At 34.2% G+C, this 20892-nt stretch overlaps 4 protein-coding genes across 5 annotated transcripts in view; 1 reads left to right on the top strand and 3 right to left on the bottom strand.

The window, feature by feature from the left end:
• LOC100369608 (uncharacterized) overlaps window positions 1-518 on the bottom strand; it is a 32669-nt gene extending 32151 nt beyond the window's left edge. For both annotated transcript variants that reach the window (XM_085502370.1, XM_085502371.1), the window contains exon 1: window positions 348-518. In XM_085502370.1, coding sequence (XP_085358496.1) covers window positions 348-385 — 38 coding nt within the window. In that variant the 5' untranslated portion in view covers window positions 386-518. The remainder of the gene's footprint in view (window positions 1-347) is intronic.
• A 302-nt stretch (window positions 519-820) lies between these two features.
• LOC100369459 (putative ATP-dependent RNA helicase DHX40) overlaps window positions 821-20892 on the top strand; it is a 49472-nt gene continuing 29400 nt past the window's right edge. The window contains exons 1-4 of the mRNA XM_085502375.1: window positions 821-989; window positions 3322-3468; window positions 6419-6537; window positions 8057-8290. Of these exons, the coding sequence (XP_085358501.1) occupies window positions 821-989; window positions 3322-3468; window positions 6419-6537; window positions 8057-8290 (669 nt within the window). The remainder of the gene's footprint in view (window positions 990-3321; window positions 3469-6418; window positions 6538-8056; window positions 8291-20892) is intronic.
• On the bottom strand, window positions 8216-11107 carry LOC144349464 (microfibril-associated glycoprotein 4-like). The gene is made up of 2 exons (XM_085502373.1): window positions 10809-11107; window positions 8216-9757 (listed from the first exon to the last, which is right to left on the bottom strand). Exons 1-2 carry the CDS (start codon window positions 11065-11067, stop codon window positions 9078-9080), a joined length of 939 nt encoding a protein of 312 aa, XP_085358499.1. The 5' UTR covers window positions 11068-11107; the 3' UTR covers window positions 8216-9077.
• Window positions 11996-20428, bottom strand: LOC144349462 (uncharacterized). The gene is made up of 4 exons (XM_085502617.1): window positions 20128-20428; window positions 16884-17539; window positions 14245-14542; window positions 11996-13823 (listed from the first exon to the last, which is right to left on the bottom strand). Exons 1-4 carry the CDS (start codon window positions 20411-20413, stop codon window positions 13141-13143), a joined length of 1923 nt encoding a protein of 640 aa, XP_085358743.1. The 5' UTR covers window positions 20414-20428; the 3' UTR covers window positions 11996-13140.

Here is a 20892-nt window from a genome sequence, read left to right as displayed (position 1 = left end):
CCAAACTTAAATCTCCAATTGAGCCTCAATAGTATGAGTTCGAATTCCAGAGGGAACAAACATCCTTTTATCAAAGGCATAAAAAAACGAAGGTCTGCTCGTGAAACTGAAAGTGTCATAAAATATAATGACGTGTGAGAGATAAAGTTTGAAAACGCCATTTATAACAATGTCGTGCCAAACTCCTAGATAAAATGGCTAGATTATGACACCTACGTAGCATGGAGCAAGTTCAGAATGTGCTCATGGCGAGGAAAGGCTCCATCGTACTACGTACAATCTCAGTCCACTTTTAACCACAGATCCACAACAGTTTCAAGGTTAAGATAACAAGAACGAATACTCACAGTTTCCTAGCCGTTGATTTCACGACTTCTTTCGACATTTTTATCTCGAATAATTCAAGACATTTATGCACGTATATATAGTCTGATTCCAAAAGGTATTACCACACAAGGTGGTTGCTTCCCCGATTACTGTTTGTTGTTGAGGACATTGGGACTTCTAACAGCTGCTCATAACAATGAGTAACTACGCCAGGGTAGCTTAAGAAAAATAGTACTCAGAAGTAATCGGTCAAACAGAAGTTAAAATTTGTCTGTGTTCAAATATTTTTAGTTATTGCTATTTTATCTACGTTTAAAGTACTTTGACAAATAATAAAATTAATAAACAAGAGTATTACTACACGCTTGACGACCATTCGCCATATGTGCGGACGAATCAATAATAGTTAAACGTCTCATCGTTTCCATGCACAGAACTACTTTTTTAAAAATCTGGAGCTAACAAATTTGGAACACACATACGACTTTTCAACATGGCGGCGGAAAAGTCGAAAATGAAAACAAGTTTTCAAACAAATCTTCCTATTGAGAAATTCAGATCAGATATTTTGAAAGCAGTGGAAAACAATCTGTGTCTAGTCATTATTGGTGAAACGGGTAGCGGAAAAACGACACAACTTCCCCAGTTCCTCTATAAAGCAGGTACGAATCTGAGAATGTGAAACTGTGCGCTTGACATATTGGCCATAGACATGCATCTGTGATTAACGTAAACGCACGCGTTACTGATACAGCAAATCATCAAATCAGTATATCATTACTTTGATTAACGTGATATAATTTATCAAAAAATCTGCTCTAATATTTACCAATACTCCTTGGTCGTAATCCGTGTGGGGGCGCTCTGCATAACCAAATTAAACCCCAATCTAACTACATTGTACTTTATTTTCGCTTGGAATTAATTTTCGCTGAAGGAATGATTCAGTGAAAATAAAATCTAGCGAATGTACCTTTCCTATATTTTACATTCAACTCATCAAAAATCAGTGAACATATATTCCATACATAACACCCAAAAAGTCTTTTCAGTGAAAATTAATTCCAGCTAAAATAAAGCATTTCACAGTAGTATGGGCCTGAAACAAAGATTCTCCTAATGTCTCCAATCGGCATACAGTCTATACCTCTGATGAGAGAACCAGTAAACCAGCACATTTCACTTTTCTAAGCCCTAAAACCTGTCTACTTTTAGACAATTTACAACTGTGAATATCTTAGTAATAGTACTGATTTTACTTCAAGTTTATAAGATTATTACTTGAACATTATTGATTTCCATGAAAACCTACAATATGAAGACAGGCAAGAAAAAAGTAAAGGTGTCTTTGTGAATAAACTTTTTTCAATCACTGTTATCCAACGGAGATGGTCAATAAACTAACCTTTTGTTATCTGTTTATAAGCAGGTTTTCTTTATTTACTTATACATCGTCTTAACAATTTAACAGACGGCCATTGTCAGCACCCTGAATAGTCACACCTGCACAATTCTTCCCATGTTAATTCGTGAAGGGACGCGACCATTTAAAATATCATGTTATTACAAGAATGCTGCGATATTATGCAAATTGGTAGTGCGCTGATCATAACAACCAATGTGTTAATACAGCTAGTACCATCATATAAACTTACAATCGACAGTAGAGGCAAATAAACAATAATTGCAATGTTAAATGTATATATTACATTTGTTTTGTCATAACCCTATCCCCTATCAAGTGCTAGTAGTCTATATGGCATCTTACTGATGGTTGAATTATGTTGTTTTCTCTGCCAGAAAACATTTTCACTAATTTGAATCGAACATGGTGCTTTTGTGAATACACTGAATTGGCCACACTTCTATCATGAAATGTAGTAAGAACTCCTAATATCTGCCATGATTCTTTGTACGAGAATTTACAATAGTTTCAATACAGGAAATGATTCATGTTGTAGTTGGTGTATTGGGTTCAGATTATAAACAATGGGCATACTTTCACACATCTTTGATTGGTAAAACAATGCTGTTTGATTGTGGTCTTGCGTGTCTTGTGGTCTGACAACTATTTTATCACAAGTACTAGTACTCTCAAAGAATGTGAGTTCTTTTCGTGGTAATTTGTCACCGTTCGTATTTGGCACATACATCATACATGTCAGTTTGTTTCATAATCAGATCAAAGATGGTCGAATAACGGCTGTTTATATTTTTGTTTATATTACTTTATCTCTGTCACCCATGTATCATTTTCATTGATATTTAGCATGTCATAAATGGATACATGTAGATGTCAATTCAATTTGCAATTTGATCACATATGGCCAACTGGCGGCCATCTTGTTTGTTTGAATTGTGATAACTTGGACATGCATGCTTTCACTTGTAATCTATGTTTTTCTTTGCTATGTCTTAAACCAAGGGGTTGTCACCACAAAAAATCTAATCCCGATATTTCTTTGGCAACAAATGTACTCCAGTACAGTTGGCATCAACTGGCAATTGGCACGAACACTATTCTCTGCATTTCAGTCTGTCCACATCAACACTGACTTCTGATTCATCACTAGAACTTCAAACATTCTAATTCTAAGCAAGTCTAATTGCTTTGATATTATATATACTACATAGTTACTACAGGTAGTCCTCTCTCAGGTTTGTTCATTTCGTGATGATTTTGTTCTTCAATTATCTAATTTTAATGAATATTTTTGTTAAAAAGTTGTAAAAAGTCTGATTGCTTTAATACCCGGTACTATACATATTGTTCATTTTCTCATGATATCTTCAGTTCTTTAATTGTAATGTACATTGATAGCGGACAGGCTGCTAGTTTAATTATACTTTATCCAGAGGCATCAGATAGTATGAATGTAACATAAAATCCTAGAGTTTTGTCGCTCTCTAAGGGAACATTGCTAAAAGCATTAGCCTCTCTTTATTTAAAACCCTGCTATTATGTTTAATGTTTCTCTAAAAACATGTTTGTAGGCTATGGAAAGCACGGATTGATAGGTATAACCCAGCCAAGAAGGGTCGCTGCTGTATCAGTTGCTTCACGAGTTGCAGAGGAAATGAGGTGTGAAGTAGGAGAAAAAGTTGGTTATCAAGTACGGTTTGATGATTGTACCTCTCAAGGTAATTACACCAGTCTACAGTCTGTAATATATTTACAGCCGTTCTGAGAATTATTCGGACAGTCAGTTAGCAAAATGACTTGCAACTTTGCAAAACACTTTGGTCTTTGCCCAATCTAGACTTGTCGGCGCCACTTGAGTGACGGGCACATGGTTTGGGATTACTATTTGTCGGCTTGGTGAATAGCAAGTATTATCTAGCGTGCGTTTACAGCAACCATTCTTTATTTTTTTATAATTATATTGTAATTATTTTCAGTAATTTTGAAAATCACAAGTTGGGTGTTGCTTAAATCTGTCGAAAAATGTCAACCTCTCGCTCATTTTAGTCAGTTGTACCTGTTACAAAAATGGACTAGACATAATAACGGTTGTTATACTCCGTCTTTTTCAAACTGCAGTTGAAAAAGTGATTCGCTCAAGGAAGGCACTTTTGATTTGACAAAGCCCATCAAACCGTTATAATCAAGTTTTCCATCCATGTATCCCTGATGTACTGTACTCTCCCACCTCGGTATAAAATCTGAATTTGATACATAATGCACCAGTAATGTAAAAACAACTTTTAGTTTGGCCCAAAACTGTTGCGAAACTGCAGCGCGTCCCGCTAAGAATCTTTACTTTGAGCCTTCCCGCCAACGACTAGTTCATTATTACTCAACACTCGGGAGTTGTTTTGTAAAATGCGCTATGTCAGTTGGACTCGGATGGTTTTAACAATTTAAAATCAAAGAAAGCTTAGAAAGAACTCCTGTGTGCTGAGAGTATTGAAGACACATTAAAAATTAATTCAAAATTACTTGTACATGAGATATTGATGGAAAAGCTGAAAACTAATTATGTAAATCAGGTAACTAATATGAACAGAACAGAACAAAAAAATATGAATTATTATGCTAATTAGAGAATTAATATTAATCAAAATTAATCAGGCCTGTCTATTGTCCTAGAGCATTTATGTACCAAATTTTATTCAAATGTGATGATCAGTAATTGAGATATCGGTGTTAATTAATTATGTTAATTAGGTGATTAATAAGCATAAATATTTACCAAAAACTAATTGGGTTTCTACATAGTTCTCTTTAAAAGTTTCATTAAAATCCAATTTGTGGTTCTTTATATATCAGTGGAACATTATGCAAATTAGGTAATTAATATCCAATTAAAACTAATCAGGTGTCTGCATAATCCTAGAAGATCTATGTAGCAAGTCTCATTGAAATATGATTACTACTTGATATATGAAAAGCTGAAAATTAATTAATTATGCAAATTAGGTAATTAATATGTACTCATATTACCCTAAAAACTATCAGGTCTGTGCAGTGTTCTATGACATCTAGGTACCAAGTGTCATTGAAATGTGATTACTACTTGAAATATCAAAAGCTGAAAATTAATTAATTATGCAAATTAGGTAATTAATATGTACTCATATTACCCTAAAAACTATCAGGTCTGTGCAGTGTCCTATGATATCTATGTACCAAGTGTCATTGAAATGTGATGATTACTACTTGAAATATCAAAAGCTGTAAATTAATTAATTATGCTAATTAGATAATTAATATGTACTCGTATTACCCTAAAAACTTTCAGGTCTGTGCAGTGTCCTATGACATCTATGTACCAAGTGTCGGTGAAATGTGATGATTACTACTTGAAATATCAAAAGCTGAAAATTAATTAATTATGCAAATTAGATAATTAATATGTATTCATATTACCCTAAAAACTATCAGGTCTGTGCAGTGTCCTATGACATCTATGTACCAAGTGTCATTGAAATGTGATGATTACTACTTGAAATATCAAAAGCTGAAAATTAATTAATTATGCAAATTAGCTAATTAATATATACTGATATTACCCTAAAAACTATCAGGTTTGTGCAGTGTCCTATGACATCTATGTACCAAGTTTTATTGAAATGTGATGATTAGTACTTGAGATATCAGTGGAAAAGCCAAAAATTGATTAATCATTATGCAAATTAGGTAATTAATATTGCATAGATTTTTACCCAAAACTAATCAAATCTGCGCATTAGTTTGGAGCATCTGTGTGCAAAGTTTCATCAAAATCCAATGAGTGGTTCTTTAGATATCAGTGGAACAGTCATGGAACAGCTAAAAATCAGCTAATTATCATGCAAATTAGGTAATTAATATGCATGGATTTTTACCAAAACCTAATCAAATCTGCGCATTGGCCCAGAGCATCTATGCACCAAGTTTCATCAAAAACTGATGTATGGTTCTTGAGATATCAGTGGAACAGACGGACACACATACACACACACACACACACACACACACACATACACACACACACACATACAGACACACTAACTGCAAAGACTCCCTTTTTGTGCTTCGCACACGGGAGTCAATAGCACTTTGAATGCATATACAACATATAACCTGTTAATATATTGTAACCAACGTATCTCGTTTTGAAAACTGCGTTTCACCCGCATCTTGCAAGATAATGGAATGATTCCAATTGTGGGCGTGCCAGTACAATGGCACCATCAAGTCTAGATTGGAAAAACCCAAGTGTTTTGCAAAGTTCCAAGATATATTGCTAACTGACTGTCCGAATAATTCTCAGAACGGCTGTAAAGGGCCATGTACTTTATTTTTACAAATGTTTATAGAGTGACGGCATATTTTTTTTACATTATGAGCACATATAATACTGAAATCAATTTATTTATTATTGACAATCATTACTGCAGCTTTTTTCCTCAGAGCTTTTCTAGTTACTAGTACTCTACTAACTACTATGTGTGAATTTCATTGAATCAAAATAATAAATTATCAAGGCAAAATAATCGATCACCACCTCGCTCACCTCATATGCAAATTATCCACATCACTTTGGCACACCTTAACATGCATGTTTAATCACTTTAGACTCAACATATGGTACTGATTCATTTTCAGAAACTAGGATAAAATACATGACTGATGGATGTTTGTTGCGAGAATTTTTAGAAGATAGAGAACTTTCTAAATATAGTGTCATTGTTTTGGATGAAGCTCATGAAAGAAGTTTAGATACGGTATGTATGGAAAGCATTGTATTAAAAATGCTTTAATTTCATGAGACAGTGACGAAAACAGTTAATACCGATGTCTTGTATATTATTTCGACATTTTTGAGACTACTTTATTTGATGTGTCAGAATATATAATTTTGTAATGCTGTTATATGCCACCTAATCACTTGTTTGCGTATTGATATTTCTTAGTCTGTCGTGAAAACTCCATGTTTTTTTTTTTGATGTTTTGTGTGTCCCTGAGTCAACACATCATAATCAGATTATATTTGCTTTATTGAATCAACTCGCACATAAGTGGTGTTCTCACTAGACGAAATAAGCCGTTGTCCCAACGCCTTTTATTTGAGAACGTTGTTAAAATGTGTGTGAACAGAATACGCTGTTGTGGCGTTGGCGTTTTCAACATCATCCTAAAAGGGGTGAACCAGATCCTAAACGCTGATGTCACACTGGCTCTTGCACAATAGAATGTGCTGTGTGAATACAATATGACGGCCAAACGTGCTCTATCACCGACTTATTTTGACATTACTTGCTTGACATTACGCAAGATGGCATCAGAGGTCACAAGTCGAATGTCGAACTGGTCAGTCGAAGAAACTAGATTACTGATATCCTATTTCTTCCCACCAGTTATTTCTGCATTGTCAAGTCCAAATCGCTCGGGTTGCTGGGTCTATTGTTGCGTTAGTCATACACACGAATAGCGTGAACATGAACCGATAATTTCTTGGTCTCGTTCGATCTAACAATTTGGTGATTTCTTGCTCTTTGAAATCTTGATTAATCGATCGTCGTTCCCTTCTTCTCGAGCGTAATAACACAAGGAAAAACCTTTTGACCTTTTCGTGATATGATATTATGGGCGCATAGATTAACTTTGCAAATAACATGAACAATAGTGTCCCATGATTCTTTGGTGCAAACCCTGGGCTTGGAATGTTCCACTTTAAACCTTTCGATACAGTCAACGTTTAGCGCCATTCACAAAATTAAACATGCATTATAATTTCTCAAAAAAATTGTAATCAGAACCTGGTCACTTGGTCTAAATTTATTGGAAAAACGACAGAAAATTGCATAGAAATATGTTGCAACTAATTGTTGGTGGGAAGAATTAATGCGCCCATATAGTTAATATATTGCAGTAGTTTATGCTCTATTCATGACCATAAAACATCTGGCTGTTGTGAAACGAACAACGCTATGAAATATTAGTGATGATATGCTGAATAAAATCATGTTCATTTCAGATCTAAACATTTTGAAATCAATGTAAACAAATATTTGTGTCCGTATTCTAAAATTTGAACTCACAACGTTACCAACAGAATAAAGTAAATCAACCAATCATGTTTCACCAGTGGGTTTCATCATGCTTTCCTCAGCGACAGTTTTGTTTTAATAACTGTACCTCAGCGCATAAGATCCCCATAGGCTTTCACAACGAAGTTGAAAAACATGACTTCAGCCCGCAGTCAAGGATACATCTCCATATGTGATTTTTTTTTTCTTGCAGGATATTTTGTTTGGGTTGATGAAAGAACTATTTATCAACAACAAAATCAACTCAAAGCGAAAATACTCATTGAAGGTAATTGTTATGTCTGCAACGCTGGATGCTGGAAGGTTCTCAGCTTTTTTCAACGACTGTGAGATAATCAACATCCCTGGTAGATTGTATCCAGTGAAAAGTATTTATTGTAATTTAATAAATGAAGAGGATGTGAAGAATCCACATTATGCATCAAAGGTTTGTACAATTTGCATGATCTCATCTACAATACAAGATAAACTATTGTAAACGTATTAAACATTTGCTTTTTTTAATTTTGTATTTTCGCTGATAAGTAAAATATGCTAAATTAAATCCTCATGAACATTTAAATTGACAATAATAGTCATTGTTTCTCTACCAAGTCCGTGAATTTAGAACTCAGTAAAATTAAACGCCAATGAAAATAAATGGTTATACAGTATATAAGTACCAGCTGTTTGAAATGAGCATAAGTTTTTTTTTTTGTCTTCCCATATTTTATAATTCATGTAATACTGAGTAATTCCTTTGTGGTACCAAATGAACATGTATGGGATAACAGCACACAAGCAGCTGGAATTTGTTTTTGATAAAAATAAATATATATCTAATCATATTCCATGTTACATGACATATCACTATGTGTTTACTCATTTTCTACTACAAAGGTAATTTTGGCTTGATGTCACATGTATTAAAGACTACTACTCATATCCCTATAATGGATATCTAGAATGTGTAAAACTTATGATAATGGTAGCACGAAAAAACTGATAAATGAATATTTTTGCAAGCTTGTCAAAGAATGTATCACATTAAAAACAAAAGCACTGAAAACTATGTTTCATGCTCTAGGTGGCGCTCTCACATTGAAAACATTCATAGTTGGGCTAGTATTGTTCTTATGAGTGAAACTTGAACTACTAACATGTGAATATCGCCTATAACTAGACACCATTATTGGTGAGATTACAAACATTTGATTACAAGTATTTAAGATTATCTACAGCCAACATGACTGTGCTCTTTGGACCTTCATTAATGTCTTTTTGAGTGATACTCTGTGTGCATGCCATGCATACCATTCAATGCCATATTGATAGCTGGTAGAATAAGTACTAGTCTGTGAATGGTATATGCCATTTAAATTTGCTTGATGACAGGACTTATACCACCATCCACCTCGTCCGTATCGCTTAGAACCTGATGTACATGCACAACAATAGGAACTGATACCGTCATTGTCTTGGTCTTTTGCACTGAATTTAAGTAGGTTGTGGTAACCCAACGAGTCACCAGCATTACCTGAATATTTTCCTAGTATTAAAAGATATTTAGTTGCTTCGCTGCCAATTTGAAACGCATCATATTTCGCATATTTGGTGGTTTCAGTCCAGTCCTCTAGGTCGATTTGTAGCTTGTATTTGCTTCCACGAACCAGATAATGAATTTTCTCGTTTCCCAACCAGTGTTCACCGGTTATGTAACCAAATCCGTATTTGTATGTTTCCCATTCATTGAAGAAATTAACCGAACCATCTTGTCTTCTCTGTATAACCGTCCATACTCCAGTGTCAGTCACTTGGCAGTAGACTGGGAATGGTTCTGGGTAATCTGTAGGTTGGATCAGATGTACCCCTTCTACTAGAGTATCACCATTAAGTATGTATGCATGCTCACAGTCTGAAATAAAGGAAAAATGATTCTGTTCTATAAAAAACACTGTGGCTATTGTATTTTTTGAATCTGACAATATTCAATTAACTGTAAAATTTCAACGTGTTCAAGTTGTATATATTTACTGTTATCACTGTAATGTTTTGTATGCCAAAAGTGCCTGCTGACTCGTATGCATTTCTGGAAACTGTTACGAGATTTTATTTTATGAGGTTTTGTGTTGTACACTCATCCTATTATATTTATTTTGTTAATTTACTAATTATTATGCAAGGTAATTAATTAAATGACCAAGACCAATTTGTTGACTTTAGTCTGACATACGTTCTTAGAATTTTGGCAACATTGATAAGAAATGATTGGTAGGTGTGTTCCCTTGCAACCAGAATCATGTCCATAGCAACTATACAAGAAACATCATTTTTGTATGGCTTCATAGTTGACATGTATTTGGTTTTGAGTAATATTGTTCGTACCTAGCACTTGTGACAAAGCTCATAAGTAACCATGTCCTAACCTGGTACGTCGTTTACCATTTGATACACCTAGACTTTTTTGTGACTTCTTTGCAAGACTTACATTTAGGTTTTCTGAGGGTGCCTAAATTTCAAGGGCTAAATTTGTAAAAAATGCCTCAGACTGATTGAAATGGTGAAGAATATATATGTTGCCTCAAGGGACTTCTCGGCATTCACCTGCGTGGCCTTCGTCAAGACCTGACTTTTTTATTGATTTGTTTCCCACACAAAAGTTGAAATTGAATCCCTGTGTAGAAGGAAGAATTTTGCCCCCATGCAAACAATAGCCATACAAAGGTAACAAGTTCAACCATTTGACCAATTGTCAGAGAAAAGTTAGAGTGGGTCTTCTTATGATATTTAAAATGACATCTTGTCTTGTTTGCCGATTTACTTTGTTTTCTCTTAGTCATAGTTACCGTATATGAAGGCAACTGATATACAATGCAGAAAATACATGAGAAACCGAATAAACAAAAAAAACGCTACATCATATTGAATGGTGAATTTCTGTTATTTTAGAATGTAATATTGTTTACCTTGAGGATATCTTGCAGAATTCTGTCGATTGATAGCTGACCGCACGTTGTATAGAATATTTTCCACTCTAGTTAGTTTATTTTGAAGTTCCAAGCTTGATGTGTTTTCACATCTCTGTTGGGCCTGTCCTTGTGGTACAATAAACGTATAAGTACAAACATTTCCGCCAGGAGTCTGAAAGTCATGATTCCTATCTAATACTTGCTGTAAAGTAACAAACCCACAAAACGATAGAAGAGTGAATGAGAACAACAACATGGCTATGGAGTCTGTCTCAGCTTCCAGATGTTTGTACTTAAGTCCCACATGTTTAGCTTACTGTTTGACTTTTTGCAGAAACAGGATATTTTGTTTGGATCATACCAGGAACTACGTTAACTTATTTATGGGAACTTTTTTATGAGAAAGCAATTGGTGTCAATAGTGTATGTCAGACTGTGATGATGAATGGTTTGTAAATGTTTATGCCAAAAATTTAATCACTTTATCCGGTAATATATACCATCTGACTGAGAAATCAAATTTTCTGTACATCCTATTTTCTTTTGAAATATTCGCTAAGTGTTTTAAGTTGATACATGCTTCATGTGTAAAGTGCTCTGTTTATTAATGTGTGATTGAAAAACTTCTGACCAGTTTTTTGACGTCTTAAAATGTAGATAATAGGTAAGCATTTAAAGATGTACTAAAACTTGTTCATATTTGACTGGGAATGTGCAAATTTAGTCATCACAACAATGTGGGTTGTTAATTCTCATAGAAGAATTAGATATACTGATAAATTCTATAGAATATAAAAAGTTAATTTTCATTAATATGTGCCCCCAAAAAATTTGTATATTCTTAATATGATTTTGATTTTTATGTCCTAAACTTAACTTAAAAATTGTATGCAGATTGAATCAGGGTTGATGGAATGCAGTAGTAATACACTATGGTCTGATAATGTACAGCAATGACATACAGCTATGTCCAAATATAAGATATAGTAGGTGATATTAATTGACAAAATATAAATGCTGAATTTGGGATAGGGGTATGGTACAGTTTTTGATGTTGATAGCGTGGATGTATTTCCACACCAGATGCTCAGAATGATAACATATGTCAGATACTAAATATGAAATACTGGTACATAATGGCATTTGTTTTGTTTTGTGAATACTAATACACCACAAATAATAGATATGAAGAAACCAGACAACACTTTAATATAAAATGTAAAAGTACATAAGAAAAAATGTTAAACATGAATAATATTAAAAAAAACTGCTGATAAATCCACTAGTGAATTACTGGCAGTAATTCTTATAATAATAATTTTATTAATGCTTAACATGCCTTTGAGTGATTGAAAATGGTAAGAAAATAATAACATGTGACTTTAAATGACATGGCATCTTCTGTGTTGTTTAATTGACTACAAACACATACTGTTACGTCATTCCTTTACTTTACCAGCATGCCAATGTCTGATAACAAATGTCACTTACTGATCAGCACTTGCGATCTGTTGCGACAACGTTGCCTGTGAGTTGTTTTATTGACAAGGACAAATACATGTGTATATAAAACAACAGCAGCAAGCAACACTATTGTTTTATCTTTGGATGTGAAAGACCGGTTCTTGCCAAGCAGTCGCTGCGCTCATGTATGCATGGAAAATGTAAACAAGTGCGATGACCTATATAACAGTATATTAGTTGCGTTCACGCACAGCTCCTTAGCACGAGCTAAAAGGTCAAGTTCCTTAGCGTGAACGCTTAGCACGGGGCTAAGCACCCTCTTTGACGACCTTTGGATGTGAATATTATGCATGTGATCAAATATATGCAGCGTTCTCATTTCCAAAATGACAACCAAGCTCAGTGTGTACGAAACTTCGTTCCCTCACAAAAACTGGAGCGATGAAGAGACAAAAGCTCCACTGGGATATAGAAAGACAGTGAAATCTTGAACAGAACAAATGCTTACCAGGATATGCAAGCTAAATTAGAAATGATGTGATTTTTCGAAACAGCAGCTTAACAAGGGTCACCGACTGATGGCCCGTGCTAAGGACTTGTCCTCCCAGTGCGTGGACGCAATTGGGTCCAGCCGAAATGCAAACATGTGAGATAAGCCTAAATCAGCTTAAATATTAGCCTGTACTTTGTCTAGTGTGAACACTACTAATGACTGTGTCATTAATGTGTAAAATATGAACTATTGTAGTGTAGACGCTAAAATATTTAGTGAGGGGCTATAGTGGAATCAAATATAAATGACCATATGCTATGAGTTAAGTATCATTTGGGTTGTTAATTTGTCTTTTGTGAAAGTTATATTTCTTTAATCATCCCAGCATGGATGTACTCGTTGCACTTTCATTGTAGTTTCTTTGAGTGAATAATAATGTCCATGCCAATGGTACCATTCCATACCACTATAATAGCCACCATTGTACTTGCCATTGTTACTAGTGTAGTACATGCCATTCAGATTAGCTTGGTGACAATTATCATACCACCAACCACCGCGGCCATGACTTGATGTACCTGAATTACATGCACAGCAATGGCTAGTTCTATCGTTATCATTGTCTTTAGTACTGAATCTCATGGCATTGTGGTAACTGAAAGAGTCCCCAGCCGTTCCAAAATACTGTCCAACTAATAAAGTATATTCTGAGGCTTCATTTCCTATTTGCATGAATTCATATTCAGCATATGTTTTGTTATTCGACCAGTCACCTAAATCAATACGTAATTTGTACCGCCCAGCCCGCAAAAGGTAGAATATTTTCTCATTTCCCAGCCAATGATTGCCATTTATGTACCCAAAACCGAATTTATAAGCTTGCCATTCATTTGCAAATGAAACTGTACTGTCTTGTCTTCTCTGTATAACTGTCCATACATCGTTGTCAGTGACTTGGCAGTAGACTGGGAATGGTTCGGGATAGTCCTCGGGTTGGATCATATGTATCCCTTCGACAAGAGATTGGCCATTCAAAGAATGTGCATGCTGGCAGTCTGAAAGTAAATCATGTAGATATGAGATATCAGGAGTAATCAGTAATAAAACAATCACTGCATATTAATATGTAATTTTATGTGTTAAAGTGGGTTTATAAATGATGAATTTTGAGTCAAATACCACATTCAAAATAGAAATGTTGCTTTTAGTGTTTGTCCTCTCCCATGCAGGATATATAATATATATATATATAAAACACATTATTTATTAGCTGGTTATTAATTTTGCTAGTTAAATTTACATGAACATGTAAAATAACAATAGAATTCATTGTTTCCCTGCCAGTTTGTGAACTTAAAACTTAATGAAATTGCTCAAGGCATCAGAATAGTGAAATTAAATACCAGTAAAAAAATATTTTGTTTACAGTATTTTTTACAGTTTTGTTTTACAGTAAATAATAAGGATGAATCTCACCTCTTGGATATGCTGTAGGTGTCACAGAATGTGTTACTGGTATATCACTCACTGTCTCATGCAGTTGATCCAGGCTATGTTCTAGAATTGCTAGTGTGTTCAGTAGTTTGTGCTCATTGGTGAAGCTTGATCTATTGGCACAAGACTTGCCAGTCTCTGGTAGCGTGAATGTCTTCGTGCAGTCTACATTGAAGGGAGTATGACCGTCTTGTTGAGAAAATGCATTATCAGTTAAAAACAACAGAACAATGAAGAGGCGATTACACAGCATCTTTTTAGTTTGGCTTTTTAGTATTCTCTGATTAGATTATAGAATTACAGTCTCTAGTTGCCAGATGTGAACTTTGTTTTATGGGCTATCAATCAGTTGATTGAACCTCAAAACTGTCAAGTCAGTAGGGGTATTTTAGTGACGTAGTAGGGCATGGTTTGCTTATAATGTTTTGCATGTTGCCTTTTTGTTTTGAAAGTTCAATGACAGCTTGTGATTTTTTGCGCGTAAGCTATTTGAATAATCACGCCTGGCAGTTGTGCTGTGAGGGGACTCAACGGCTGAAAAAAAGTTTAGAGGTTAGTGCAGTACGTACACCCCTAAAAACAAATTCAATTTCAGATACTTTATGATGAAAGATGGAATTCTCTGAGTCTTTACCAAGGACAATAATTATCTTTTCTTTATTCAAATTGTAATACAGTGTAATAATACCCTGGTGGACACGAATGTGCCTGGATGAACGATTATAATGGGGCCATATCTCATTCAAACTTGGTACACATGGATTTACCAAGTATTACTCAGGCACTTTTTAATTTTCTGATTCATGTATACTAAAGGGGTATTTTGGGGCATTTATATTAAAAAATAGGGTCCTTTTTTGTTATTTTTAGTCTGCAGCACAGACTGGGCTCATGGATTTGGTTCTGTCTGTGCATCAGTCTGTCTGATTTGAAAACAAATTTCGTGGACAAATTGATTTGTGTCATGTACAGTGGCGCATGCACATTCAGGGGTATTTTAGGTAAAGTTTTTGGTCAAAAATAGACTGCAAATAATGTCTTTTTTTTCATTCAGCTTTGCATTTACCATTTAATTCAAACTTGAAATATATCCCCAATGGTCATTTCCTGTCACAAAATAGAACAGACCCTCGCTCTACTATACCAATGTTGCTGTGTCCGTCGTCTTGAGTTGTTTGGATGGGTGTGGGCGACTTCTTCTCAAAAACTGCTGAACCGTTTGTTGTGGAGCTGCCCTGATGGGTTCACAAATGTAGGAAGTCAATCTGCCAAAAATTATGCAAATTAGCTACCAAAAACTATAAAAATGCTTAAATGACTATTTCTATAAACACTATTTCGTCTACATGGCTGATATTGATAGCGCACATGCATTGGGTTGACCTTTATCAGTTTTATTAGCTTCCCTGTCATATATATGGTAGGTGATTGTCCGTTCGTCAACCATCAACAATTTGAAATGAAATGAAATGGAGAAATCATTATGTGTAAAGGTTGGAAATGTTGGGCCTCGTACTACCACACTAATCGCTTAGTATGTCGTACCCACTACTAGGAGTGCAGCTGGAGGATTTACACCAATTAAGTTCTACTTGTACATCCTTCTTGCTGGATTTTGACGATTTCTGACTATGTGATTTTAAAGGCAGTGAACTACCTCAAGTATTAGCGTGAAAATGGTTAACTGGTGACTTTTTAAAATTTCATTCTCAGTCAGACTTTTACCAATTTTGTTGAAACTTGGCACAAAAAACAAACACAACAGTTTATATAATTTTAATATCATGAAGACACTAAATAGGAACAGAAAGTATTTTATTTGCTGTGGCATTTTCTTGCAGGGAAGTGACAGGAAATCAGTCTGGTACTATAATAGTAATACCTACCTTTGTAACATAATTATTACATATGGTAGCTGGAATAAATTTGTATACACTGCTTCATCTATTACTGTTTTCAATTAATATTGGTTCTACATTTTGATGTATTTTTCTATGACTTTTTTTCTGAATTTTGAATCAAATTAAGATAATTTCTCATTGCCTGCAGTTCCTGATAATTTTTTTTATCAAAAATATGTGAACACTATGTTGGTTAATTTTGTGAAAGGTAAAAAATTTAGACTTGGCATTTAGGTTCTGGTATAGTTGGATATCATACTAAGTGTCAGTTTCTTTGACTTTTAACAAATGGTTTTATTTTATGCTGTTACTCACAAATTCCAGAATAAAAAAAAAATGGTCACTGAACTACAAAATGTGTTATACACCCATGAAAATGGCAATTTACCATTTGCTATCATATTTCACCATACACCAACATTTTTTGTGGGTACATATGGTGAAAATATCATATGTAGTTGTGAAATGTCACTTATGGTTGTCCAGAATTATGATGAATACTATTAATTTTTATGAAATAATGTTTTAAAAAAATAGTTCCAAAACAGCCCATTTTTGCATAATTTCAAACTATTTTTCTCCAAAAAAATATATATCATACTGAGTAAAAAAATTATGACTTGTATCTAAATTGATAATTATGTAAAACTTTTAAAACAAAAGATAATTTTGTTATTTAATACATTGAATGCATGTGGTGGACTTTAAAGCATTAAATTAAACTTTTGCGACTTTCAGCATTGTGTATTTGAGTGAATAATTATGACCATGCCATGTATACCATTCAATACCATACAAATAATCACCATTATACGTCCCATTCACATAATAATTTCCATTCAATTTGGAATTATGGCAATCATTATACCACCATCCTCCAGAACCTGGAATATCATCGTCATGATTACATGCACAGCAGTGTATGGAGTTGTCATTGTCATGGTCTTTTGTGCTGAATTTCATTCCATCATGATAACCGAGCGAATTTCCAGCATTCCCGGAGAATCCACCAACTGATAATGTATATTGTGTAGTTTCATTCGCTATTTCAATAAAAGTATAATCGGCATATCTCTTTGCTCCATTCCAATCTTCTAAATCGACATGGAGTCTGTACTGACCTCCTTTTAACAATCGATATATCTTCTCATTTCCTAGCCAATGTTCACCATTTAGGTCTCCAAATCCCAGTTTGTAGCTTTGCCACTCCCGATCAAAATCCACTGAACCGTCTTGTCTCCTCTGTATAACTGTCCATATTCCTGTCTCGGTCACTTGGCAGTAGACTGGGAATGGTTCCGAGTCTGGATCAGGTTGGATCATATGCACTCCTTCATCTAATGAGCTTCCATTCTGAATGTAGGCATCTTGACAATCTGAAAACATTACATTAAAGGTAATTTGAATATGCCACCAGGGTTTCTGAGTATGTCTCTGGATTTAGAACATATCTGTCTCCAAAAATCTCACCTAAATGCACAGTACCGGTACTGTATAAGTGCAGAGGTAGATTTGGAGGATCAAGTTAACCAGTCCATGCCTCCTATAACCCTTTGACTGCTAGATGTTTTTCCACCCAAAATTCAGTGCAACTATTTTCAGTTTTTGTAAAAAAACAATTAATACTTCATGACACAATACTACTTTAAGATTGGGAGTTGATCCAGGTGACTTTTGAGGTACTGTAAAATGACTAATTTTCACTGGGTTTAAATTTCGCTGATTTACCATTTCAGGCATATTCAGTGAGTTTGAAATCACGGTTTTATCATTTAGATAATGTGTTCTATGCTAAATTTTACATATTGACTGGGTTTTAAATTAGCGCATTTTCCAGTCAGTGAAATAAGCAAAATTAAAACCAAGTGAATAATTAACCCCTTTACAGTATGTAAGGGGGTATAAAAACTAACTCGCAATAATCAACATTTGGTGAGTCTCACATTAGTTTTCAGACCCCCTTACATACATGGACTTTCCTAGTGGTTTTCATATAATGCAAATTTATAGTACTGTAATTATTACATAAAAGGATACTAAATTGTCAGTTGACAATGTGTAAGTGATTACGAACAAATTGGGAATTGGATAATGAAAATAGTGTAAGTAGTTCCGATATGGTGAAAGCTATTTTACCCCCGTTTTTTTTTTAGTGTGTGTTTTTTGCTTTGTTATATTTCGTTATTTTGTTATACTTCGCCTTGTTATAATGTGCATTGTTTCCATTATTATCGATTCCAATGGATGTCAAGTGATTAATTAAATAAAAATATAGCAGAATTCTGTATTTTTTTTTGTATTTTTTTGATAAATATTTTTTATTACCCATAAACAAAAAATTACAAAAATAAACAGTACCCGGTAATTTACAAAAAAAAAAGAAAACAAAACAAAAATAAATAATGAAGACAGATTACCAAGTAACTCCAATTGTAATAAAAAATTGTGGATTGTAAGATGCACAAACCAACATTAGGTAAAGTTTCTCCACTTCACCTGAAACAATTCGATAGTGATATTTTTACTACATATACAATATTCCATTTCTTTTGTTTCCATAACTTTTTTTGCACCTTACGAAATGAAGGTGAAGTGCCATTTAATTTACAGGAATAAATAATTTGTTTAGTTATAATAATGATACGGTTCAATAAACTTGAGAACTGATCATCGCCCAGCAAAAATCTAATATCTGTGAAAGTGTCTGGGGTATTTAAAAATTCACCCCATCTATTACATATTGATGTCCAAAAGACAGTAAGTAACATAGTTGCATGTAACGAATAAATGTGCTATTATGACAAAAAGAACAAAGGCTAGAGGTGACGAGAGGAGGTCTCATACGGTGAAAAAAGTAGTATTCGTAAATAAAACGTTATGATTTAGTTTCCACTGGAGTTTTGTTTCAATGGTAATTCTAAATGGTAACTTGAAAATAATTTCCTACTTAATTTCATTTAATTGAAACAACTGCTGAAAATAAGTTTTACATTTTGGTGGAATAAAATAAAGAGATGAAAGAGCATTCCGTATTACTTTACATGTTACCATATTCAATGGACAAAATATGTTGTTAATGTACAAACCAATAGGCAATTCTGGTCAAACAAAAAAGGGAGTACAGCCTCTCCATTCTAGTGGTATAGTGGAAATTATGCAGTGCCAAAGGAGATATTGTCTAGGAGTAAACCCAATTTCTTGTAGTTGTGCCCAATATTTTCCCATTTGAAATATAAAGGTCCGAGATATAGACAATGCCCTTTAAAATGAAATCTATATAACACACACACTCTTGTTATCAATGAGAATGTTGGCGTTATTCCAAATTATATTGTGAGCAACTGTTTGAACTTGATGCTGGGATTGTAATTTCCACCAACTGCACAATAGACTGTGATAGAAAAGGGGTAAAGTAACAGGTAATAGCTCAATTTTATAATTACATCTAACAATTAATGAACCACCAAGGGGAAGCAGATAGTGTGATAAAAAAAGTTTCCAGGGATGATTAATTTTTGAATTAAGAAAGCGCTGGGTCCATTTAACTCTGAAAGCGTGATAAAGAACAAAAATGTCCAGCATATTTAGACCTCCCTGGCCAACATCCCCAATCAAAGTGTTACGTGCAATTCTGTCTGGGCCTTTCCAAATAAATTTATGAAGTTTATTATTTATTTTTTTAATATCCGCCATTTTGACAATTATGAGATTAAATATATAGAGAAATTTTGGAATAACCAGTGATTTAATAATTTGAATTTTGCCAATTAGACTCAGACTACGTGAGGACCAAAGATACAAACATTTATTAAGAGAGTCAATAGGAGCTTCCATATTTGGTAGATAGGCACTCTCATACCTGTAAGAAAAATATATACCAACAATTTTGTTTGGAGTTGATGGCCAGAGAACCCCAAATGGTTTATCCGTACGAGACCTCCAGCAACCTGTATTTTACACTCACCTTGTGGTAGGTGTTTGGTTGTGTTGTTTTCTCCTGTTTTGGATTGTGACCCACTTTCTAGTTGAGTTACTCTATTCAATAGTTCTTGGACAGCTGAGTTACTTTGCGCTACACACATCTCATCTAGAGCCGGAAGAACCAATGTATAAACGCACCTACTAGTATGTCCAAGGTGTTGGCTTCGCATAGCAATCCAGTTTTTCTGATTCACAAATGTAGGCTGTGTGTAAACTGATACAGCCAGTATTAGTATGAAAACTACTGTTGTACTTGGTGCACGTTCCATGTTGAAAGGTCTTTGTGGTGTAATTTCCAATGAGGAAGTGCATGTTAATATATCCTGGACGTAACAAAAGGTTTATTCATTCTTTCAGTCCTTTTTGTATCAAACAATGACCTGTTTTACTTTGTTTCCTTACTGCTTTTAGCTTCAGAAGTCAAGAATATAATTTTCTAGACTTGGAATCAACTGCCGAGCTAATTAAGCAGCTTGTTTACATAATTGAAAAATTTAAGATTTTTGAATCTGCATACTGATGCAATATAATTTAAATGAGATAAAACATGATACACAAATGTATAATATCACCAAAATCCAATATCTTATTAGTTTTTGGGGCAAATCTGTTCTAATTAAGTGGCTAATTTGGCAGATTTATTTTATTAACTTGTGTCTCGATATAAAATTCTATTGAGATTAAACTAATATATGAGTACTCAAATTTCAATAAAACTTGGTTCATCGGTGATGTTGGATAACCACAG

This window comes from Saccoglossus kowalevskii, chromosome 8, assembly GCF_978046115.1.
Source record: "Saccoglossus kowalevskii chromosome 8, keSacKowa6.1, whole genome shotgun sequence".
Taxonomy (NCBI): domain Eukaryota; kingdom Metazoa; phylum Hemichordata; class Enteropneusta; family Harrimaniidae; genus Saccoglossus; species Saccoglossus kowalevskii.
This window is presented reverse-complemented; position numbering and strand designations above follow the sequence as displayed.

Bases quoted from the DNA above. Each gene is read 5' to 3' on its own strand.
- LOC144349464 (XM_085502373.1), bottom strand. From the start codon at position 11,067: ATGTTGTTGTTCTCATTCACTCTTCTATCGTTTTGTGGGTTTGTTACT. The intron at 9,758-10,808 runs GTAAACAATATT...CCTTTATTTCAG, and splicing joins TTCTGCAAGATATCCTCAAG to ACTGTGAGCATGCATACATA.
- LOC144349462 (XM_085502617.1), bottom strand. From the start codon at position 20,413: ATGGAACGTGCACCAAGTACAACAGTAGTTTTCATACTAATACTGGCT. The intron at 14,543-16,883 runs TAATTTAATGCT...TAATCTAATCAG, and splicing joins TGCTGAAAGTCGCAAAAGTT to AGAATACTAAAAAGCCAAAC. The intron at 13,824-14,244 runs GTGAGATTCATC...ATTTACTTTCAG, and splicing joins ACCTACAGCATATCCAAGAG to ACTGCCAGCATGCACATTCT.